General features: G+C 49.6%; 1 protein-coding gene across 1 annotated transcript in view; it reads left to right on the top strand.

The window, feature by feature from the left end:
* The window catches only part of LOC138567384 (actin, cytoplasmic 1-like), a 55,180-nt gene that overhangs the window by 22,150 nt on the left and 7,453 nt on the right, over positions 1 to 25,577 (top strand). Inside the window, exons 4-5 of the mRNA XM_069645548.1 lie at positions 14,323 to 14,761; positions 19,676 to 19,857. Coding sequence (XP_069501649.1) covers positions 14,323 to 14,761; positions 19,676 to 19,857 — 621 coding nt within the window. The remainder of the gene's footprint in view (positions 1 to 14,322; positions 14,762 to 19,675; positions 19,858 to 25,577) is intronic.

Below are 25,577 nucleotides of genomic sequence, written 5' to 3'. Positions count from 1 at the left end.
CATGTGGCAGGTGTGGCAGACTTAGTTGCAGCCTACACTGTGGAAAATATTGAGAGTTCCTGCTGGGCCAAGAGCCAGAAGCCAGTGGAAAGAGAGGGCAAGTTCTGCCCAAAGCGGAAATCCAAAGAAGTGGTAACGCATCGGCCAACATCCCCAACACTCCCAAGGAGCACTGCCCAGGGACCAGAGGTATGTGGTGGATCCCAGGAACCGGGAGGAATGTGGCAAGGCCCAAGAAAACCCCAAGGCAGGATGAAAGAAACGTGACTCCAAGGCTAGGTGAAAGAAACTAGACCCAAAGGAGGGATGAGGGGAACAAGACTCCAACGTGGGGTGCGAAGAACGAGAACCCAAGGCGGGGTAAGGACATGGAACTGCCCAGGTGGAGAGAACGCCAGAACTTTGCTTCGTAATGAACACAGGAGAATGCTCAGAGTAGGGACACCAGTCAGGGGCCCCCACGTGGAAAAGAGGTCGAGTTACACTTAGGAGCCTGTGTAGCTCCATTGAGTAATTTGGCAGCATGGACCAGGTACATTTGAAAGCAGGAGGGGCCAGGTCCCCGCTGCCAAATCTTCGTCATTTGCACTGTGGAGTGCAAATGTACGGCATCTTTTGCCCTGCACCTTTGCACTCCATCATACAAATTGAGTAAATGCTACCTGCCATGCTAATTTAATTTTACTTGTGGACGCTGCTTGACATGCGCACATGGTAAGCAGCATTCACAGCCACAATTAAACGCTGCCCGACATGCAAGCATGTCGGGCAGCGTTTAATTGTAATTGTACATGCCGCCTGTCATGCAAGTTTGGCAGGCATCATTTACAATGGATCCCTAAGGGGTCCATCTGATTAATGCTGGTGCACAAAGCCGGCGAAACCCATTGAGATATTTAGCATTTGCGCCAGCATGACGAAACAAGTTACTAAACTGTAACTGTTGTTCTCCAGAATGGGTCTGGCATGGATTCACATGCTCATGAATATTCCCCGTCGTCAGGCTGGGAATCCTTGGTAAATTAAAAATCAGTATCAGTTTCGTTTCTGATCTGTCTTTCTTAGTAGTAACTAATCACTGGTCTCTGGGTCATACTGCCCCCAGCCAATGACTGCCCTCTCCCTAAGCCCCACCCCTGGCAGCCATCCTCAGATTTGGTAGCACATAAAGTGGCAGTATGACCAAGTGAAGAGCCTCAGAGGGGAAGGAGGGAGGGTTCGCATGTGAATCCATGCCAGACCCATGCTGGAGAACAACAGTTACAGGTAAGTAACTTGTTCCTTCTCCAGCATGGAGTCTGGCATGGATTCACATGCTCATGAATATACGAATACATAGCAGTACACACATGTACAACCACGGGAGGTGGCAAGGCTCAACATTAAGCATTACATAAACTCAACATTAAGCATCTCTTACCTCCTCACCAGGCTCACCTTAAGCGAACAGGTTGCGCAGCACTGCCTGGCCGACTCTGGACTCCTCCCTGGAATCCCAGTCGACGCAGTAGAATCTCGTGAAGGTGTGCCTCGACCTCCACGTAGCAGCCCTGCAGATGTCCAGCAGGGGCACACCAGACAAGAACTCTGTGGTAGCAGCGATCGCTCTGGTCGAATGGGCTCTCGGACGGCCGGGCAACAGTCGGTTTGCCAACCGATGACAGTGCATGATGCAGCCGGAGAGCCATCTGGAGATGGAAGCCTTCGAGAGAGCCTTCCCTTGGTTCACAGATCCAAAGTTTACAAACAGCTGTGATGTCTTCCGAAGACTCTTCGTGCGGTCCACATAGAACTTCAGCGCTCTAGCTACATCCAGCGAGTGCAACGTCCTCTCGACCGGCGATGAAGGCAACAGGAAAAGACTGGTAACACCAAGGGCTCGTTGAGATGGAAGTCCGACAGCACCTTGGGCATGAAGGAGGGGTGCATCTTCAGCACTACCATCGTCTTGTGGAAAGTCAAGTATGGAGGCTTGCAGGATAGGGCCTGAATCTCTCCCACGCGTCATGCAGAGGTGATGGCCACAAGGAACGCTGTCTTCCACGACAGGAACTTCAACGGAGCCAAATGCAAGGGCTCGAATTGTGGGCCCATGAGCCTGGTCAGCACCACGTTGAGCTCCCACGCCGGGGCTGGAGCCTTCACCGGCGGGAAGGATCGAAACAGTCCTTTCATAAACTCCTTCACCAGGCGATGAGACCATAGGGACGACCGTCCTGCAGTCCTGGTGTATCGGGAAATCACTGCCAGATGTATCTTGATGAAAGCATGAGCTAGTCCAGCTTTGGCCAGCAACAGTAAGTATGATAGCACTTGAGGGGCTGTAATCCGCAGAGGGTTAATCTTCTGTGCACAGCACCAGACAGAGAACCTCTTCCACTTGTGTCTGTAGCACTTGAGAGTTGAGGACGCCCTGCCCTTTGCAAGAACCTCTCTGCAGTCGGCCGGGATATCGTACCCTCCAAACTCTAGTGCTGCAGGAGCCAGGCCTGCAAGTTCAGCAACTCCGGGTCGTGGTGAAGAATGGCGCCTCCTTCTCTGGAGAGAAGATCTGCGTCCGTCGACAGTTTGACTGGTGGGGACGCCGACAAGTCCAGAAGGTCCGGGAACCATATCTGTCTCGGCCACCTCGGTGCGACGAGGATCATCCTGCACCGGGACCTCTTGAGTTGGTTGATGAGCCTGAGCAGCAACGGCAACGGAGGGAACGCATACAGGAACAGGCCGTCCCAGGGGAACGAGAAAGCATCGCCCATGCTCCTCGGCTGGGGGAACCTGCTGGCGAACCTCTGGCACTTGGAGTTCGTCGCCGTCGCGAACAGGTCGATTTGGGGTTTGCCCCATCACCGGAAGAGTTGATCCACTTGATCCTGGCGTAGTTCCCACTCGTGGAACGAGCGCAGCTCCCTGCTGAGTGAGTCGGCGATGGTGTATTTTTATCCCTGCTAGATGAAAAGGTACCAGAAACATCCCCTGGGCAACGGCCCAGTGCCACAGATCCTGGGCTTCCTTGGACAGAGCTGGGGATCTGGTTCCTCCCTGCTTCCGGATGTAGAACATCGTGGTGGTGTTGTCGGTGGAGATCCTCACCACCTTGCCCTTGAGGGACGGGAGACAAGACTTGAGGGCCCAGAACACTGCTCGGAGCTCCAGTATGTTGATGTAGAGCGGCCTCTCCTCCGGAAGCCACAGGCCTCTCGCGTGAAGATCTCCGGTGTGCGCTCCCCACCCCTCCAGGGAGGCATCCGTCGTCACCGTCATCTGGTATGCTGGGGTCTGAAAGTCCGTGCCCGCCGCGAGATGCGCGCGGGGTGCCCCACCATCGAATTGCTTGGCGGAATACTTTGTTGAGTGAGATCTTGTCCTCGAAGCTGCCCGTCGCTTGCATCCAACGGGTGTCGAGGAACTCCTGCAGAGGGGGCATCCGAAGCCTGCACAGGCGCACTAGATAGATGCAAGAGGACATCATCCCGTGCAGGGACTTGATGGACCTCACTCTGGCCACGTCCGTGGCCAGCAGACGCTGTACCTTGCCCAGGAAGGCCTGCGTTCTTTCCTCCGACGGCAAAGCCAATAGCGTCACTGTATCGAGCTTGGCTCCCAGAAACAGCGCGACCTCCGACGGAACCAGGGGGGATTTGGGGAAGTTGATGGAGAATCCCAGGTCCGTGAGTAGCTGGACGGTCCTTGCTGTGTGTTCGACAGCGAGTTCCCTTGTCCTTGCTTGGATGAGCCAGTCGTCCAGGTAGGGGTAGACGTGGATCCCCTGCAGGCGCAGCCACGCCGCCACTGGTGCTAGGCACTTGGTGAACACCCTGGGTGCCGACTTCAATCAGAACGGGAGGGCTTTGAACCCTTAGTGCTGCCCTTGGACTACTAACCTGAGAAACTTTCAGTGTCCTTTTAGGATGGGAATGTGAAAGTACACATCCTCTAAATCCAACGACGATAGGAAGTCGCCTTCCTCCAACTGGCCCAGCACGTGCTGGAGGGTGACCATTCGGAACTTCTGTGCATTGATGTATTTGTTTAGCCGACGCAAGTCAAGGATGGGACGCCAACCTCCTGTCTTCTTCCTGATGAGGAAGTATCTTGAGTATACTCCGGAGCCCCGGAGCCTCTTTGGGACGAGCTCGATGGCTCCTTTCTTGAGCATCGCCCTTACCTCTAACAGCAGTTTTGGGACGTGGTTTTCCTTCCTGGCCACTGTAGGAATTTGGGGGCACTTCTTTAGGAATTCCAGAGTGTGTCCGTGGGCCAGGGCATCCAGCACCCAACGGTCGGTGGAGATGGACTCCCACACGCTGATGAACTTCGCCAGCGGGCCTCCCACTGGGGTGCTTCGATGGGGGCCCGACGCAACGGCCGGTTCAGTCTTGCTTGGAAGCAGCCTTGCCTCCTTGGCCTCCTTGGCCTCCCTGGCGATGACGGCGAGATCCACCTGACTTGCCTCGTCCCCTGTAGGCTTCTTGCGACGAGGAACGGGCCGCCTGACGGTAGGTTGAGGAGCCGCCACCGAACCCTTTGGAGGCACCTTGCTTGCCTCCGGAGTTCTGAAAGGGCGTCCGCCGTTGCTGCTGAACTCCCAAGGCCCGAGCCGTCTCCGTGTCGGTCTTGATGGCCTGCAGCGACTCATCCACTGTCTTTCCAAACAGATTGTTCCCGTCGAAGGGCATGTCCAAAACCTAGGGGGCGCTAGCGAGCCGAGCAAGATGGCGGCTTCCTAGGGAGCTCTGCATGGCCCTGAAAATATCCTGAAACATCCATCCTGCTGTGGTGCCCAACTTCAACGCAGAGCACGCTGCACTGATTCCGGACGCCGTGCTGCACATTTTGAAACCATCCGGGCCCCGAAGCTCCCAAAATCGGCGGAGTTCCAGGCGACTGACTGCGGCCCGCCGGATCGGGCTTCCCGAGACGGGCAGAGGAGGGGTGCCCCAGTGGTGCGGATCACCGCAGCGCCAGTCTTTTCGGCGGTGGGCCGCCGAGAGGAGTCGGGTTGACGTCCGCGCCCTTGGCGCGCATAGAGACACTGCGGTCTCCGTCCCCGCGACGGCTCGTGGGCCGGCAGGAGAAGAAGGTAGGAGCCCAGCCGGGCGCGCGCCATCCAACGCATTCGGGTACCCCTCCGGCCGAGCGTGTCACGAGCTGGCGGTGGAGTGGCGGGTGCCGGCGCCAGTCGTATCGCCTGCGGGTGGATCCGCCGGTACCCCTGCGGCACCTCGGCTGACGCGCGCCCCCCGCGGGCGGCGGACACTTCCGTCTGGTGGCTCTCTCCTGCGGGTGGACCAGGCAAGATCCCCCCGGCCATCGGGGCACGAAGATAAACTGGGAGAGGGGCCACAACAACAGACACCATTCTTTCCACTCCCCAGCCCCCGGAACCAATATAACAGAACCAACCAGTGTGCACAGGCTCACGCCGCTTACCACAAAGACACCTTGAGCACCAACTACACTGGTGGGACAGCTGAGAGCGGCATCAGTACACTATCCCAGAGTGTTCTTAAAACACTCCCCAGGGGCCACGCCTGGACACCCAACGGCATACCCTTTGCGATCTGGCGGCGCCGCAGCACTTCCTCCACGCTCCAGCTCCCGGCCAATACAGCTGCAGGAGACCTCCAAGCTCACCATGGTCCGGGCACACTCTGCCCATACACACTAAACTCTGCAACTACGCTTCTTCATCACCAACGTCGGCACAAGGCCTCTGGCCCATCACACTAGCGAGCGAGCAACACGTACAGCCAGGAGGGGGCAGGTGGACGTGCGCAGACAATGGGGAAAACAGACAAGTCGCAGAAAAAACTGAACTTTGAGGCCAGCTCCTCCACCAGGCAAACAGATCCCAACGGCAGACCTGCATCCCCGGTAAAAGTCATGGAACCCACCGAGGACCCGACCCTCGGCCTCGATATTAAAGAAATTCTCCTGGACCTGAAAGCCGGAATTGGCAACCTGGGGAGCAAACTGGATAATCTGTCTTCCAAAGTAGATCGTATCCAGCACCGCCTCGACCAACATGCCGATAGACTAGACAACGTGGAGCAACGTGTGTCAGATCTCGATGATGGTGCGGCGGCCCTAACCACCAGGGTCTCCGCGCTAGAATCCCAACTGAAAGCCGTCTCCGCTAAGAATGAAGACTTAGAGGGCCGCTCCCGGAGAAACAACATCAGAATTGTCGGGGTCCGGGAACAACAAACCCAGACCAAAATGGAAGACCATATCGAACGCATGTGTACCGAACTGTTCGGATCGGAGGTCCTCTCCTCGCTATTTATAGTCGAGAGAGCGCATAGGATTCCTGCAACCAGACCTATTCCAGGAGCGAACCCACGCCCGATCATAGCTAGGATACTCAACTATAAAGACCGAGATGCAATACTCAAAGCAGCCAGAGAAAAGGGGAAACTCCAATTTGACGGCGACCCTATCCAAATTTTTCCCGATTTCTCATCGGCAGTACAAGCACAGGGGCGTTCCTTCACGTCAATTAAGCGAAGACTGCAAGATAATCACATCCTCTACTCCATGCTGTATCCCGCCAAACTCCGCATCCAGCATGACGGGAGGGCGCATTTCTTCACCACACCTGAGGAGGCTGCCGAGTACCTGGACAGGGCCGGGTGTAGACCTGCAGCCAATGCCCCGAATCTACAACGGGATGAACGGAGGAGGAGAAACCCGACATAAGCCCCTTTCTCGACACCGCAGAGCGGAGCAACCATTTTCGAAACCTTCACGATATATACTACTCACCACAGAACATCATATTTATTGATTTCGGGGCCATGCGGCCTCCGGCTCGGCAACCAGCGCCCTAAGCACAGCAATGGCTGTAGTTTTATGGTCACGGGTGGGCACATCGTGGGCGTGTTGGGGGTTGCCCACGCAAGGGAGGGAAGTTGATGTTCTTCAGTTACTTTTTTCTGCTCGACCACACCCAGGCCTCCCCCCACTCTCATCCCAAGGCAGTAGCACCGCGACTCACAAGCTACTCGGAAGACAAGCCCTTCAAACTCCTACTCGGATCAAGACCCCGGTCTCACCCTCACATCCTACTGAACAGGAACCTACCTGACTCCCTAGATGACAGCAATAACATTTAAAATAGCCACCTGGAACATCCGTGGCGGTAACCAACCAGCGAAGAATAGGAACATTTTCCAGTATCTACGTAGACACAAAATCAATATTGCCATACTCCAAGAGACCCATCTCCTGCCAGCGACGGAACTTTAGTGGGCCAAATCCTGGGGGTGCCATAGATATTTCTCGTCGTACTCGTCCTATGCCAGAGGGGTTGCAATCCTGATTGATAGAAAGACGAACTTTAGCCTAATTGAATCACAGAAAGACTCTGAGGGAAGGGCCCTACTGGTGAGAGGGATAATCGCAGGGAGGGAAGTAGTGATTGTGAACTCCTACGCTCCAAACACCGATGGCCCCGACAACTTCAACTGGGTGATGTCCCAACTTGGAAAGTTCAATGCAGCAACTATTGTATGGGGAGCCGACCTGAATATGCCAATTGACCCCAAACTTGATAAATCCCACAACACAACTGGGAACCCGTCCAAAGCCAGTATGCAAGTCCGAGAGATATGCCATGCGTTCGATCTATCGGACACATGGAGACAGCATGACCGCAACGCGAGAGACTTCACATTCTACTCATCCGCCCACAACACAAGCTCCCGGATTGATTATATCATGGCATCCACCCACTGCCCGTTCTCATGGGGAACGAGTCAAATCCTACCACGCACTCTCTCCGATCACTCGATGGTCACGCTTGAGGCCTCCCTAGTAGGCACAACAGTTCCCGGACTAAGATGGAGATTCAAGCCGGGCTCACTTTCGGATGCAGGCTTCGCAGCTGAATTACGTCAGGAAATGATAGCCTTCATAAAGATCAATCAAGGATCTGTCAACTCATCCAGCACCATATGGGAAGCGCTGAAGTGCTTCATTCGAGGAATATGCCGATCTAAAGAGAACGGGATGTTAAAGCTAATCCGTAGAGAGCTCTCCGACAGCGAACGACGTCTAAAGGAGATAGAGTTGAGAGCCTCCACGGCACCAAACCCTCAACTCCAAGCAGAATTGAAAAAAGAACTCCTGAAGTACAGGGAAACAGCCGAAAGGGAACTAAAATTCCTCAGCCGCGCCCACCAAATCCGTCAATACGGAGAGGGACAGAAACCTGGCGCACTACTAGCCCGGCTGCTCTCAATAGACAAAACCCCAACCCGGGTAGAATGCATCAAAGACGCACGCGGGCAGCTGGTATACACAGAAGAGGACGTGGCCAATACATTCCGAGACTTCTACCAGAACCTGTACAGTTCCAGGGGTAACTCGAGCTCGAATTCGATACAAGAGTATCTCAACGACACTGAGTTGTACTGGGTGGAGGCAGTCCTACGAGAACCACTGAACGCACCAATAACCGAAACAGAAATATTGGACGCAATAAAATCCCTCCCGAGCTCCAAAGCGCCGGGACCAGACGGGCTCACTGGAGAGTTCTATAAAGCACACGCGGCTATCCTGGCGCCTCTCCTGCTCCAAGTCTACGAGGAATCTGTTGAGCGAGGCAGCCTCCCCCCTACGATGCGTGAAGCTAATATAATAGTGCTGCACAAAACCGGTAAACCCGCAGACGAATGTGCTTCATATAGGCTAATCTCTTTGATCAACCTGGACAATAAAATTCTCGCAAAAATTCTCGCATCACGGCTTCTCCCTCTTATGCCGGCTCTAGTAATTGGAGACCAAGCCGGATTCATTCCGGGTCGCAGCACTACCTTTGGCATTAGACGGCTGTTCGGTGTTATCGAGGCCATGGACCCGACACAACAAGCAATAGCAGTGCTTCTTGACGCTGAGAAAGCGTTTGACTCTGTGGAGTGGCCTTTCATGCTGGCAACGCTTACACAAATGGGCTTTGGCAAATTCTTCATTAAGTTAGTGTCACTGTTGTACAACGACCCCCGGTCTTACATCACTCTGGGCAACACTAGGTCCTCGGGCATAGCACTGGAGCGTGGAACAAGACAGGGATGTCCACTCTCTGCCCTGATCTTTGCCCTCATCATGGAACCCTTGGCGTCGCGACTGCGGGAATGCCAAATTCATAGGGGTCTTAAACTAGGTCCTCACAAACTGATTGTCTCCCTCTACGCCGACGACGTGATACTGTTTATTGGCAACCCCCAAGAAAACCTCAATCCAGTAATGCGTGAAGTAATAAAGTTTGGCCAAATGTCGGGCCTTACGATTAACCACTCCAAATCTGTAGTGTTTCCCCTGACCCCCAATACAGTCGAATTTGTAGACGATCACGGCTTCAAATGGGAAAACTCAAGGGTGCGCTACTTGGGGATATATATGTCACGCAACCACCACGACATATATAGAGATAACTATGTGTCCGCGCTGAACGCCATCCAAGAATGGATACACAGGTGGAAGACGCTTCCGTTAACATTGTGGGGCAGAACCTCCTTGACGAAAATGGTCATACTCCCTAAGCTCCTGTATCTGTTCTCTAATATTCCGCTCCTACTCCCCAAAGCCTTTCTCCTGAAAGTCAAGTCTGCAGTCCTGGAACTTCTATGGGCAGGTAAACCTGCGCGCGTCGCGTATAACACCCTAGTTCTTCCAACGTCAAAGGGTGGTCTAGCATTGCCAGACATAGAAAAATACTATTGGGCAGCCCAAGCTCATTTTTTGAGCTACTGGTATATGTCCCATTTCGTACGCCCACATGTGCAGGTGGAACGCGCCCTAGCCTCACCAGACCTGCTCAGTGCCATTATTATAAGTCAAATCCCAGTCCCACATAACTCGCTGAACACAGTCCTGTCCACATATGCAATCTGGAAAAAGATGGCTGTCAAATACGGCGTGACCATAAGATATTCCCCCCTATTACCCATCAGATACATCCCGGGCATCCCACTCACGAATGGAAAAGTTTTCCTAATCTGGGCCGATAAGATAAATGTCCACTCCTTCGGGGACCTCTTCCCGGAAGGCACCTTCCTCACCCCACAAATGGCCAAGGACAGGGGGGGGAACACCTCCCTGGATATATTCCTCTATTTTAGACTACGCCACACCCTGCACAAACTGTTTCCTTCATTCCCAAAACAACCCCCCACATGGGATCTGCTACACAACACCATCCAGGCGCGGGGAGAGGGGAGGCTGGTTTCGCTACTTTACAGATCCCTCGTGGCAGACACAGGAACACCTAATCCTAAAACACAGCAAAAATGGGAATCTGCCGTTCAGTCATCAATAAGCGCAGAAGACTGGTCTTATATCCTGCGCCAAACTCAAAAAGTCGCAATAAATACACGCTTTAAACTAATACACTTCAACTTTGTTCACCAAACATACTACACTCCAGTTAAGAAGCACCAGCATCATCCAGAAGCCTCGACCCAATGCGACCGGTGCACGGCGCCACACGCAGATTTCTTTTACCTAGCATGGGATTGCCTGGGAATTCAGCGCTTCTGGGTCTCAGTCTTACAAATAATTGCAGACATCATAGGGGAACAGGTGGCCCCGCTACCATTGGCGGCTCTTCTCGGCCTTACTAGACACCTACAACCCGCATCCCGTAAACTAGCAGCACTCCTGCTGGTCCTGGCCCGAAGGCGAGTCGCCATGGCGTGGAGCCGCGGCCCACTACCCAAAATCGAAGACTGGAAGAAAGACATAACATACTGTCAGGATGTAGAGAGTGAATTTATAAGAACCCTTCCTTTGCACGCTCGCCCCCCGGATATCTGGGGACCATACATCGCATATCTGCTAAATAGTACTGTATCATCTGATTCCATAACCACAGGAGCGTGAAATGGGGCTTTGTGACTGAAGAACTAATGTATAACCTCGACCTGACTCGAGTCAGTTTTAAGCAATGAACGCATTGATACTTGTTTTGTTGACACGGGAGTGGTGGGGCAGCCTTGGCGGGAGAGCTCGTTAGTGGGTAACGTTATATTATTCCTTTCTCTTGTTCTTTTTCACTTTCCTTTCTCCCTCTCCGCTTTCCCCTCTTTTCTCTTCTTTGTTGTTAAGAGGATGCACCATGTTGGCGCACATGTGTACCGATGATATGGAAAGTTCAGAAATAAAGTTTTAAAAAAAAAAAAATAATAAAAAAAAAAATGTCCAAAACCTTGGCTTGCACGTCCTGGCAGAAATCCGTCGCCTTGAGCCACCCCCGCCGTCGAAGGCAAGCGCCGTTGCCCAACTGGCGGAAACCGGTGTCGGCAATGTCAGTGGCCACAGTTATGGCGTGGTCCGTCGCCACCTCATCCTTCTGTAGGATCGCCAGGGCCTCTGCCCTCTTGTCGTCCGGGAGGAAGTCCAACAGGGGGGCGATCTTGTACCACAATCCCCTGTCGTAGCGGGCCACAATTGCTAGGGTGTTTGCCGCCTTAATCGTCGTCGCCGCCGACGAGATGACTCGTCGTCCCATGGCGTCCAGCTTCTATCCCTCGCCATCCGGTGGGGAAGTTGAAGACGAAGCCGATGCCCCCCCCCCGCTTTCTTCTTGGCCGCTGCTGAGACGACCAAATCCGAGGTCGGCTGTGCCCTAAGGCACAACGGGGTGGCGTCAGGGACCCGGTACTTCTTCTTCTACCGGTCCCTCTTGGCAGGTGTCGTGGACGGGTTCTTGAGGGGGGCAAGTCCCTCGTCCCAGATGTCATCCAGCAACGGCACCACAAGGACCGTCTTCCTCTTGGCCTCGCGCCGTTGGTAGAGGAAGCCTTCCTTCTTCTTCTCTCCGGGGCAGAGCTGAAAAAGCTCGGATGCCCTGGCAATCATGGCGTGGAAGGAGCCAATCTCGTTGGGTGGGGACGCCCGAGGAATTGGAGACGGAAGGTCAGTCCCGTCGTCACCGCCGTGGCCGTGTCTGTTCCCGTGTCGTCCCTCGGGACCGGGGAAAGCGACAAAGGCTGACAAGGCCATGAGGGCTGACGGGGCACTGGATGAATTCTCCTCCTCTTGTTTGGAGGGCTTCCCGACGGACCCGGTTCAGCCGGGTCGTCCGTCGGGGGTAGGGGTAGTCTCGTCTTTATCTCCGTGCATAAGGCTTGTTTTGCCGTCAAAATGCCCACCGAGTTGTCCTGCGGCTCGGGCTGCGACGGGCGTGACGGGCACGACGGTTGCTCCTTATCCACGGGTACCTCGTCGTCATTGCCACCCTCGCTCTCGTCGTCCCCCTTGTCGGGATTCCTCCCGTGGGACTGGCCTCTTCCAAATTCTCGGTCATTTCCTCCTCGGAGGTTGTGTCAGTGTCCGTAACGGCCACCGCCCCCCCACCCTCTTTTTCCACCCGGGTCTTCACGGGGGTCTTCTCGATGGGCTTAAAAGAGGATTCCCTCCGCGGAGGCAGGGAAACTCTGGGCCCCGAGGTCGCCTCCACCGGGATAGCCTCCACAGGCTTTGCCAGGGCCGAAGTGACTCCCTCGATAGAGGCCTTATCCGGGTGAATCAAGGCCTTAACCACCGAGGGCGCGCTTGAGGCCTTCACCTTAGGGGGAGGGTCACCGCCTCGCTCCCCTTTGGCTGGTTCCTTCGAGATCGACTGGGGCCTCTCCAGAAGCTTAGCCGGGTTCTCGGACTTTCTCTTCCCCGAGCCAGAGCGTTGGCTCATGGTTGATGGCGTCGGTGAAGGTGCGCCCTGCCTGGCAGCCGAGGAGGCCGACCGTTCGGCACACCCGGTGCCTGCAGACTCGCGGTGCTTTGCTTTCTGTGGGGCCCCCGTCGCCGGGGCGCCCTCACAGGACTTAAAAGACCGCTCGGACTTCTTCTTCTTCTCACCTGCTGGGCTCTTGCCTTCCAGCCAGTTGGAGAGACGGGTCCGACAATCCCTCATAGTCTGATCCAACATGTTCATGCAAAACGCACAGTCCTTCTCCATGTGCGTTTTGTCCTCGTGGAGGCAGTAAAGGCATTTCGAATGCTCCTCCTCCTTGAACACATTTTGTAAGTTGCATCTCGGGCAGATCCTGAACAGTTTGCCGGGAGTCGAGCTTCCCTTTTCCTGGGCCATGGTCTTCTCGTCCGTGAAGTAGGCCTCAGAAACTTCTGGAATCCTCCAAGAAGCGTAACTCGACGAAAACTTCACCCTTGAGGGGCGTAGAAAAATCTGAAACGGGTCCCCGTTGATCGGAAGTAGAAACGGTGGAGCTTGAGGCTCGATTGAACTGAAAAATGAGATAAATCTCTTTGAAAAAGCACAAAACGCTCGAGAGCTATAGCACGAGGACTCCCAACACTTGAACGTGCGGTAAAAATCTGAGGATGGTGCTTAGGGAGAGGGCAGTCATTGGCTGGGGGCAGTATGACCCAAAGACCAGTGATTGGTTACTACTAAGAAAGACAGATCAGAAACGAAACGGATACTGATTTTTTCTTTACCGAGGATTCCCAGCCTGACGATGGGGAATATTCATGAGCATGTGAATCCATGCCAGATCCCATGCTGGAGAAAAATTGATACCGGGGTAAATACAGGAGCATATGTATGGTGTAGAGGAAGGAAGGAGGCAAAAACGTATCTCCCCTCCTCTCCACCATACTATTGAATGGAAATGTGGTGTGGAGTGAATAAAAGGAGAAAAAGCCTTACTCAAGGCTTTTACGCCTTTCATTCGCGTGTACTTGCTGAACTTTGCCAAGGAGAGAAAGATTGCTGCGGCATTCAGTATACTTGCTTTGACCATGCTTCGGGGCGAGGAGCCCCTATTGATACAGATACACCAGGGTGGGAGTCAGAAACCAGCCACCGTTCTTTTGCTTGGGCCAGGGGCCTAAATGTATCTTTGTTAGATCTATCTTTTTCTGTTGTAGTGGTAGGGGCAGAACTCAGGCTAGCATGATTCTGGACAGAGGACTTTTCTTGTTTTGTAAGACATCCTGCCCCTTTATTTTTTTCCTTTATAGAAAAGGCCAGCAAGTCTTAGACATAGCTTAGGCCTGGTGATTTATAATAAAGAACCAATTTCAGACAACATGCCACCCAGTCCGTCTCCTGATCTATCACAATGTTTAGTATCTAGGCCTGTGACTAAATGCAGTAGGGCTGCGTTTTTTAAAATTTCCATCTCTTTGTCCGCACACTTGCTTAAAATGTTAGCTGATAACACTATCACATATTCACAAATAAGTTCTCATAATTAATAGAGTGAAGTGGGTCTTTTAGTAGGCTACCAAACCTGTATGCATCACCCTGTGTATATGTAATTCACTAGTGTCTAAATGCATTTTGGTTCCCTTCTGTAGATAATGTTTGAAACCTTCAACACACCAGCTATGTATGTTAGCATCCAGGCTGTGCTCTCCCTCTACGCTTCAGGACGTACCACTGGTATTGTCATGGACTCCGGTGATGGTGTCACCCACACAGTGCCCATTTACGAAGGTTATGCCCTGCCTCACGCCATTAATCGCCTTGACTTGGCTGGTCGTGATCTGACAGACTACCTCATGAAGATCCTGACTGAGAGGGGCTACAGCTTCACAACCACAGCCGAAAGAGAAATTGTGCGGGACATCAAAGAAAAACTGTGTTACGTTGCCCTGGACTTTGATCAGGAAATTTTGACGGCTTCTGTTTCGTCTTCCCTGGAGAAAAGCTATGAAATGCCCGACGGTCAGGTGATCACCATTGGCAATGAGAGGTTCAGATGCCCAGAGGCCCTATTCCAGCCATCCTTCCTTGGTAAGCATATTCCTTACAATTACACTTTCTGATGTGATTCCCGATGGCCATGATCTGTAAATATTACCTTTCTTGTCATTTCAATGCCCCAATGCACACTTGTAGCTGACCTTGATATGTGAGCCACTATCAATGCCTCTGCTGTTATATCTTATTTGGCTTTTTTCCATTGTGTTCATATTTATTAACGTAAATGTTTAGGGTAACCACGGCTCTTTCGTGTTTTTTCTGCCTGGAAAGTATATATGACTTCCCCCGGTCTAAATATTGTTCATTACAATCACTTGCTTGAGGAAGTCACAAGCAGCTGACCCCATCACTGTCTCATATGGGGTCCCGCAAGGGTCTTGACTCTCGCCTACACTGTACAATATGTAAACCAAACCTCTCTTTCATCACCTAGACAGCCTAAACATCCCGCACACAAACTTTGCTGATGGCACGCAGGTCCTCCTCAGACTCACCTGTAATCACAAACTGGACTCTGCCAATATCAACAGGATCTGCAGAATCATTCAGGCCTGGATGGCAAATCATCATCTCTGCCTGAATGATGACAAAGCGGAACTCCTCGTTGTAGGATCCCCTTACCGACTTAAACACCTTGACCCCTCTTTTGCCTCCTTTTGCATTGACAGGAATATCATCCCGGTAGCGACCCATGTTAAAACTTTGGGAGTCTATCTCGATTCCGAGCGAAACATGCACAAACATGTTGACGCTGTCGCCTCCTCTGCAGCCTATTCTACTAAACTAATAAACCTTTCCAGAAAATTCCATACCCCAACAACTGCCTTACGCTGGCAAAGGCCATCATTGTTAGCATATTAGATTATTGTAATGCCATGCTCAGAGGAACCTCCAGCAAGAACATCAATAAACTATAGCTGTTCCAAAATAACGCCCTAGGGGCTGAGTGGAGATTGAAGAAATCTGATCATATCTCGCTAGTGAGACACGAAGCGCACTGGCTACCAATCAAGGCGCATATTGAGTTCAAAATCCTTTCCATCACACACTGGTACCTTCACAACTCTGCCCCCCCCATAACTACCCCGATATTCAACAGAAAAAGAACTGAAGGAACGTGTTTCACCGGCGTCACGCCCACTCTCTGGAAAATATAACCACTGGCACCCAAGACGAATCCTCCTATCTGATCTTCCGCAAAAAAGTTAAAACAGCATTGTTTTACAAATATGCCTAAAGACTTCCGCCACACCAGACATGTTTTGCCTGCAACAAAAACTCTCTTTTGTGGCCTCAATTTCTCTGACCTAAAGAGTGCAATTTTTACTGTCCTGATCTGTGACGATAACATAACACCTGTAATGTATTTTGTCCTTGTGTGACCACAATATAACCACACTGGCACAATTGCATTAATTGTACTGTAACCTCTACTAGCGCCGTGATAACTCCGGGTCTGGGCGCTATCAGCAAATAAAATAAATAAATTAAATAGACTTCCATCAAATATCCCTTGGCTCTGAAGCCCATGATGAACAAGTTATTAATTTCAATTATACTATGTTGTTTTAGCAAACTGATCCAAGTAATTTAGATGCAGCTATGTCTCCCGGACATAACCAGTTATTATGGGATGTGCCAAAATAAAACAGAAAAGATTTTCGCTGTGAGCAGGGTTCCCTGTGTGTTTATACCTTTGTGTCTAACAGGGGAATGCAAGCACACTGCAGCAGGGTCTACACAATGCAGATGCCTCACTATTCTGCTTTTGGTAGAATCACTAAGCATCCTCAGTATGCCTTTGCTTTCTATACGCCACCCCAAACCTGCCGCAGACCATTGCAGTGATCATCTGTGAGACCATATAGAGCCTGACAAATAGCTATTGAAGTTGGCTCATGTGTGTGGGATAGCACACACATTGGGCCTCATTACGACTGTGGGGGCCACGGTATGAACAGTGCCGGTAAGGGACCAGCACCGTTCATACCCAGGCAGCCACATTACAAGTTCTGCAGCGTGTCCCACTCTGTACCCTGGCCAGACCAGACGTGCAGAGCGGCACCCGCTAGCAGAAAAGGATGCTAACAACGGACCAGTCATCAACGGGTCCGTTGTTAGCATCCTCCCCATTCCCATTGAGCCCTATGGGGGCTCAAATGGGAATTTGTATTTGTATTTTATTGTTTATATAGCACTTTACTCCAAAGCGCTTTACAGTTTAACAACAAGAAAACATCAAACATGGAACATAGAAGCAATAATAATATACATGAATCAAACCAGAAAAACAGCATGTGGAACAATTTGCATTTGAGAAGGAAGAGAAGAGGGGAGGTATGGGAAGGAGAAAAGGGAAAGGGAAAAGGGAGTACAAAGAGTAGTAGGGAGGGTGGAGATAGTAGGGGATACAGAGAAAGATAAAGGAACAGGAAGATGGTGTTGGGAGGAGAAAGAATGGGGACGTACCGGGTCCGGGTCCAGAAAATGGGATTTACTGGGCCCGCAAATGTCGGAATGGCACGGTAAATCCCATTTTTCGGGACCCGGGCCCGGGTTTGGGGGTGGTAGCCATGCCGCTAAAAACTCGTAATGAGGCCCATTGTCTGATGTGGGTGCACAATGGCATTTTCCTGAGGCTTCACACGGGGCGCCATAATATGGGGCTATTCGTCATGTAGGTGGAGCACCTCATATATCTGCCCTTGGCAGTGCTTCTTTCCGGGGATCACTTCATGCATGCAAAGTACGCTGCATCTGCATCCACCAAATACACATGTCCAAGATAATATACATGGCACACACCGACCACTGGATGTGGAAGCGTTCGCTCCATCCCTTCAGCGTATCTCTTTGAGAAAAATAATGAGGGCTTACATTTAAACAATGATTGTAGGATTCCTATGTTGTCGGCGCTGCGCTCACAATTCATGGGTACTCTGAATTGAAGGTTTTGTTTGGTTTATTCGATAATGGTTCAATGAAAAGAGAGCCAGGTAGCTCGAGTTGGTGCCATCAGGTCTTTATTGTTACAAAACGTGCTGACACGTGTTTCGACCACTCAAGGGTCTTTATCAAGGCTGTGGTGGTCACCCAACATACATTCATTGTTTACATTTTAGTAGGAGGGGCGTGTTGCCTTGCGCAGTACTGTGCACTGGATAGTGCTTCTAGGAAAGACAATGATTTAAGTGTAACCATATCTCCCTGAATGGAGGTTGCGTGGGTCATAGACCCAGTTTATAGTCAGAATAGGGAACGCACATTGTGGCAGGTCATAAAGGGTGAAGGTGGGGTGATGATTGAGTGTGCATGTGCCACTAGTGAGGTTGTGTTGTATCCTCATAATCCATCTAAGCCAATATTGGTGGTGGAACTAACAAGTAGCTAGGTCAAGGAAGTTGCAACATATTCTTGGATATTGGTTGGTTCAGAGCTAACTTGGTGGACAGTGCAAGCAGAACTAACCTGAGGAGGGTTCCATGGTGTTGATATGAGTCCAAGAGGTTCAAGCGACGTAGTGTCAGTTATATGCCTCTAGGTTGCTATAACTGGTAACCCATAGACTGGGACGGTTGCACATAGGTCCGTGGTGGGAGGAGGTGGGTGTGGGGATCTGTGAGAGTGTGGCGTGGGGTTGTGATTGGCTCACGTGGTCGTGGAGCCAGATATGTACATGGAGAGACCAGCCATGGTGGTGATGGGGTTCATTAGTAATAGGTCTAATCGGTGGCGCGGCGACATATCAGAAAAAAAGCAGTAGCTGGTAATTATGGTCATTACTTAGCACATGTATGGATGTGCGCCATGGCCGGGTAAGGCCGAATTAGTCAACAGAAAGAATATACGGATAACTATAGCAGGCATTCTGTCAACATTGTTTGGACACCATCGTGGAGGGCGAGTGCAAGCCATGCTGTGTAGTAATAGCTATCTCCGGAAAGTGGCCATGAGGAAAACCGGATTGCTTGCTGAGGCTGACTCGTTTGTACCGTGTGACACACGGTCCATTTATACGTGGTACAATATAGATAGTGCTGAATGGACGCTTTAATGTTAGTGCAAGTGACTGAGCACGAGTCGCGAGTGCACGAGTTCTACAGCAAAACGAATTCCGGAAGCGTTTAGGAACCTAGGTTGCAACACCGTCGTGCATGACAGGTGCAAGCATTGTCGTGTGGCTAGATCGTGGCTCCGAGAGAGAGCCATCGGGAAAATGCCAGACGTATCGTGTGGATACCAGTCCATCTGTGACTGATGAGCGGAGGGGTGCTTGCATGGACACTGTGTCACTACAACTAATGGTTGAGACTGAGTCGCAGCCGCGTGTGCACAAGTCCAATTTGAGAACACCCGGTGCGACTAAGGATTGCAATGCTTGTACGGCTAGTGCCTAGGGGCCGAAAGGTGGGGTGTTCAGGCACAGTTTCTGCCAAAGAAGAGTGATTGCCAACGTATTACAAGCTAGAAAGAACAAAGTGTAATGGGGGTGCCCGTCTCTTACAGCTGAGACATTTAGACAATAAGAATGTATAGTGGAACTAATCCCCATGTTAGTCACTTACCTATGGAGGCGAGTTGCCTCAGTCTATTGTTTCCTCGCTGGTCGTTGATCACTTTTTGGATTCATGACATCTTGCAAAACGGATGTTTTGTATCTCTACAATAAACCTAATAAAGATGGAAATAAAAAAAAAAATACATTTTCCATGCTCTGCACTAGAACCTTTACACAAAAGAGCAGAAGCATTGGCTTGTACATAACATGCATTTAAAGTTGATGAAAGCATTGCAGATAATAGTTCAAATGTAAAAACATTACTTGAAACATAATTTCATGGCCATATTAATTATTTGAATGTTTGTGGCGGCGTAGTACGATTGGACCGTTATGCTTCTCTTGTTAGCACGTTCTGTACTGATCAGTTCATTACTTCTCGGCAGGAATGGAGCATGTAGGAATCCATGAAACCACATTCCACTCCATCATGAAGTGCGATGTTGATATCCGCAAGGATCTGTATGCTAATGTTGTGCTATCTGGTGGCACGACCATGTACCCAGGCATAGCTGACCGAATGCAGAAGGAGATCACCGCTCTTTCGCCATCAGCAATGAAAATTAAGGTGAGCTCCATTATCATTACCTCATGCTATGACTCACCATCTAGAAACATTTTGAAGAGCAACATAGCAACAAGGAGAGCTCATATTGTGTTGTGTGAAGTGTATATTAACCTAATCATCTCCTGTTGAGTGTGGACAAGCCACACAAGAATAATTCTAAACCTTCCAGCCATCACCTCTTTGTTTTGGCTTAGTGTGGACGAGCCCAACATACTTAATCAAATCATACAACTGCTGAAAATGAGGCGTTCCCTGCCAATGTGCATGTTGGGATTCATTTGATAAACATTTTTCAGAAGCACAAACAAAACCCCACCCTTGCAGATAAAAACATACTTAAACATTGACATCTGAGAAATAGCACTGATCAAGCCACAGAGAAATCAGAATGGACAGGTTGGTCAGCTTTCAAACCTTGTCTATCATGAGCAACAATGAGGCCACCCTAAACTGGCCAAGGTTCCCTTCCCCTCTGACTCGGATCAGGATTTATTTTATTTGAAGAGCAATGGTAATATAATGTGCTTCAATCAATTAAGCAGGTTCTATATGTTCCTCTTTTCTTGTCGTCTATGAAATGCCCATTCAGTGTAGCAGTGTCAACAGCATTATGAAAAAGTAGAGTACTTTTACAACTGTTCTCCTGAATGATGGAATAACATCAGAGACAACCCAGGCGTTAAGGGGTTAACGGCGCCGTAAAAGGTGGCGGCGCCGTTAAACCCTTAACGCCTGATTACGAGGTCCCTTTGCGGGTGGCACTTTAACGCCTGCTTTTAGCAGGTGTTAAAAAACCAACCCGCAAAGGGACCTTGGTGCTAAGTACGGTGCCGCAATTTGCGGCACCATACTTAGCGCCTTCCCCATTCCCATTGAGCCCTACGGGCTCAATGGGAATGGGGAAGGGCCATGGCGGCATGGGGAATTACCGCCCCGCCAACCTCGGAATGGGGCGGTAATTCCCCATGCCGCCATGGCGGAGTCGGTAAGTTACCGGCAATGCACCATGGTGCTATTAGCACCATGGTCCAACGCCTGGGCCGTAATGTAGGCCATTGTTGTACCTCACAGTGGATATCCTGCCAATGTGTACTGAGTATGTGTTACTCTGTTTTCACTGATTTTTTCAGCCTGCGAAGTGGCAGTCTGCCGAGCTTGTGTGGTGTATATTTGTCCAAGGTACTCCCCAGAAGGGCTGTACCATGAATGAACTGAAATTAAAGTAGTATTGTTATGTATGGCATGGCTGTATGAGATAAAGCAGTTTTGAAGTATATCATGTGTTGAAACATACCCTTACATCTGGTTTCTCAACCATGCCCAAAATGTGGGTAATTTTCAGAGCAGCTCCTTAAGTTCTTATATAGCTTACAAGGCAGTTCCATTACAGCTTCCATTCCCTTGCCCATGGACCATCTCATTCCATGCACCCATTCGTAGCTGACTCAATGACTAGTGACACAATAAACATACTACAGTCGTAGCCCCTCTGCATGTAGACCAATGAAACATCTTTAGACTTCTATTTGCTGTTACACCCAGGTCCTCACGGCTTGAAGGAACACATGGCACTACAAACTGACTTGACGTCAGCCACTACCTTCAGGATTCAATTGTCCACTGCTTCCCCAGACAGCAATTGCATCGCCTGATTTGAAAACAGACGTCTGGTCACCAATTGCACCAATTGTATCGTAATTATAGTAAAACTCCTGAAAGCTTTCTTCTAGAAATGCGCAACAAGAGAAGGGGTTCCATTTTATGAGAGACTATTCATTTCAACACAGGCTTCTAGAACACAGACCCTGCTAAGAGGCCCATGGCACTAGACACAGTACTGTGGTCAGCAAAGGTTGTTAGTAAGTAGGAGTGGCAAGACTGCATGCATTCCTCAGGACTTCCCCTGCCTGCTCAAAATACCAATCTGGAGGCCAATCTCCAGGGTTTACGCAGGTAGGATTACTTCCTATGGAGGCAGCGTCCCTCGATGGAAAAACCGATAAACCTTCCAGTATCTCATTACTTGTCCAACCCCGGATCCAATTACTGCAGAACTGGAGGGAAGACTGATACAACTTAACAAAAGACATTCAATATTTATTGTAGGCGATCTAGTTCAAGAGTGTATCGCGGATACTTATCACATAATAAAGGATTGAATGACTTGGCCATTCCCATCTAGCACTCCATACCATCTGGTCTAGCATAAATGTTCCTGAGTGTGAGCTGGTTAATAGCCAACATCATTTAGGAAGAAGAAGAATTAGAAATCCAAGAAGCAAACGACAAAGTATTGGAGGCAATTATCAAAACTCATCTGGTTATTTTCTTTTCATCCGTGAACTGCACATAGCAAACACTTTCCCTTGCACTTAAATGCAAAAGGCTTCCTTTGTGTCATTTTAAGGTTTTCCTCCACATGCGGAAAGGTGAAGAGTAAAACAAAGGGAGATTCACCTTTCCGTTTGACTTTTTCCACAATTTTTGTGGAAAGGTGTAAATGGCTCTTGCAATAAACAATTACGGGGGACATTTAAAATAGATTTTGATTAATGCCACCTGTTTTTATCCGGGGGAGCGGAACGAAAAGGTGGACATAAAACTTGCATCCTTCTCCCCAACTAATCTGACAAATTGCTGAAAATCTCACCCACGGATCGCTAAAAATGGCAGGAAAAGTTAATGTCTCTTTTACCACCCTTTTTACCGATCTGCGGGACCTGCAAAATGACCCCCATTGTTTATCTTCCTTTACCATTGGATGGTAATAAGACCTTTCTCCACTCAGCCTATTCCTCTAAATCTTCTCCAAAATTGTAGAAAAGTGAAAGATAGAATGTAAACCCTCACCTCCTACCTCCTTCCTCAACTTTGGAGGACCTTTATTGGTATGGAATCCTCCCCTGATTTGTGTATAGTCTACATCAGTCAATTGACTGTCTGTCACAGAAGGCATTCTACCAGATGCCATAGATTTATTTTGAAATTTGCATAGCTCACCCAACCCGGAGGCATCTGGGCACTGTTCTTGACAGTAAGAAATATCAAAGGTTACAAAGGGTGCGCAGGTGAACATGACAAAAGGAGGTAATACAGTTGCACAGTTACAGTATTACATAAACATCTCATAGAAGAACCTTACAGCCTTCGTGTAAAATAACAGTGTTGATTTTCGATATTAGAAATTGTGTCAGTAGCTGAGGGGAGTTATTTAAGTAACTCCTGTGAGAAGAGCCATGATTTCAGATGTTTGCGGAAGGTCCAGAAGGAGGCTTCTGACCTTAATGTGGCAGGTAATGTGCTCCAGTGTTTAGCCGCTACCACAGGGAAGCTCCTGCCTCCCGAGTTCTGAAGCTTGAAGCGGGGGGTGGAGAGTAAGTGTGAATAAGCTGAACCTGTAGGCCTGTAGATGTTTAAAACTCCCTGATTGCAAAATCAGAATGGTATCTGTAGGTACATTTAAAAAAACACAAAAGTCTCAAAAGTTGTACGAGACAAAAAAGTAACAAGTAAAAATAATCAGGAGATAGAGGTTTAGTGCTTTCAAGTCGGAACCAGGTAGGGGAGAGGGAGCGAGGTGCTGTCTCTTGCATACCAAAAGAATAACCAATGGACAAATGATCTTGGGGAAAGAAGGAAGGAAGGTAAGTAGAGCAAAAGAGGGGCAACGGGGTGTCCTCATGTTATATTATGTTAGATAAATGTCTTCACTACATGGTGGAGAACATTAATTATATGCTGGGAGATAGGATGGTACATCAGGAGGGTCAGAAGGATAGCAGAGGGGAAACTGCTTCAAATATAACATTATGAAATTAAATGCAGTGAGGAAAAAGAATATTGCAAACATAGTTTTCCCAAAAAGGCTCTGCAGAGCTAAGCATACGAAAGTGTGTATTTTGTTTTTATATGTAATTTTCAAAATTTGGTGTTTCAACTTTAAGTTTTCAAACTGCAGTCCTTTAACCAATCAGAACTGCATGCTCACAGTTCTCAGATACAGAGGATCCATCTGAACTCATCGACAAGTTGGGTCCTTATTCTGCATGGGCTTCTCCGCTTTCATGTTTCCATATGTGGTGCAGACTCCAAGGAGACATCAACATTTTTCAGAAAACCAAACCAAACCACAACCAACAGCTACCGTAACCACTTATTTTCTTTCTTCCCGAGAGGCACAACCGGAGGACTGCTTTGAGCCCTTTTTCTATGTCTGTCCTCTTATGAAGTTGTACGCACTTCACGAGCACAGTCACTAATGACTCACATTTGATAGTTTAAGCAGTAATGACTCCCTACTGTCCATTTTATTTTGCATGTGTTGTAATGTCCTCATTCCTTGACGTATCTGCCAGCAGTGGCCTGGGGAGTGTGTGTGTGGGCCTGGCAGGGAGCGGGCCCTTTTTTTGATTGATATGACCAGGGACGCAGTGGTGATGTTGGGCGCTACTCACTGGGGGAGTGCTAGTAATTCTGTAGCCCAGTGCTGTGGTGGTGACAGGAGGTGCCAGGGATTTCATGCACTCCTCTCACTGTCAGGGGAGCAACGCCCTGTGAGCCCGGGCAGCGGCTGTGACAGGGTATATATCGGCGCTCTGCTTATGCAGAGTTCAACCGGTTGTTTTCCTTTAGAATAAATGGTTCCAGCATGGGCCCTTTACTCTAACTTTTTTTCTTTTTGATTTAAAGAATCCCTGTGTGGCTTCTCGCACCGGAATCCTTTTCTTTCTTTTTTTTTGCTTTGTCTCCCGCATGGGGTCACACTGTGATCTGTAAGGAAAGGGTAAACGTATTGTGAGTGGGACATCCTAGATCCTTAACATGGGCATGGTAAGAAACCAGGCTCATCGAGCCATAACTCACTAAAAACCCAGGGATAGAGCACCAATATTTGTCACCACTTTGATAAAACTAATTTGGCTCCATCCAGAATTTCATATCCAAAAAACAGGAACTAGGAAAAGACACCAATGGACCTAGGCTAATGAAATCATAGACACATGTGGGTGTCATTGGCAAAAGCATAAAAGTAAAAATCAAAGGACCAGAGTAGAGTGATTGAAGGTAAAGAGTAAAAATCAATATTGAAAAGGAATGAGCATGGGGAACTTGACTGGAGAGGGTAGGTGACTTAGAAGACATAGGTGGAATGCCAAGAGCATGAGTTCTGGCAGTAAGTAGGAAAAGAAGGATATACATGAGGCAACCCAGAATATTGTTTTGCTTAACAATGTAGAATGTTGTGACAGGCCCAAAAGTCCCAGGACACACATGCCACAAGCATCAGTCCCCATCGCAAGATTACTGAGAATCACCATTACTTATCAAGTTCCTTGAGTCAGTGGAAAACATGTTCAAAGAGGTTCCATGGGGTTCTAGAATGTAAAACATGTGTCTTTAGAAGACGTATAGTCAGTTCCAGGGAAGCACCAGAGCAATAGAAGTTACTTGCAGTTATAGGACTTCAGAACGGAGAAACAAATGATAGGATGAAATTCATCCGAGACCTCTACAACTTCAAACAGTTCCTCACTTGTCATAATCTCCAAAGGATGAACTTGGGCCGGACACTGGTGGGGGTGAAAGCAGGGGATACAAAGCACTCGTTGGAGATAAAGGATGCACACATCTACATTCCTATTGAAGAAATACAGCAGAAATCCTTCAGATTAAACAGGGTCTATCATCACTATCTGTATACAGTATTGCCTTACAATGCA

This window comes from Ambystoma mexicanum, chromosome 2p (genome assembly GCF_040938575.1).
Source record: "Ambystoma mexicanum isolate Mex_15411 chromosome 2p, UKY_AmexF1_1, whole genome shotgun sequence".
Lineage (NCBI taxonomy): Eukaryota > Metazoa > Chordata > Amphibia > Caudata > Ambystomatidae > Ambystoma > Ambystoma mexicanum.
The sequence above is the reverse complement of the archived record's forward strand: the minus strand, read 5'-3'. Positions and strand labels throughout refer to the sequence as shown.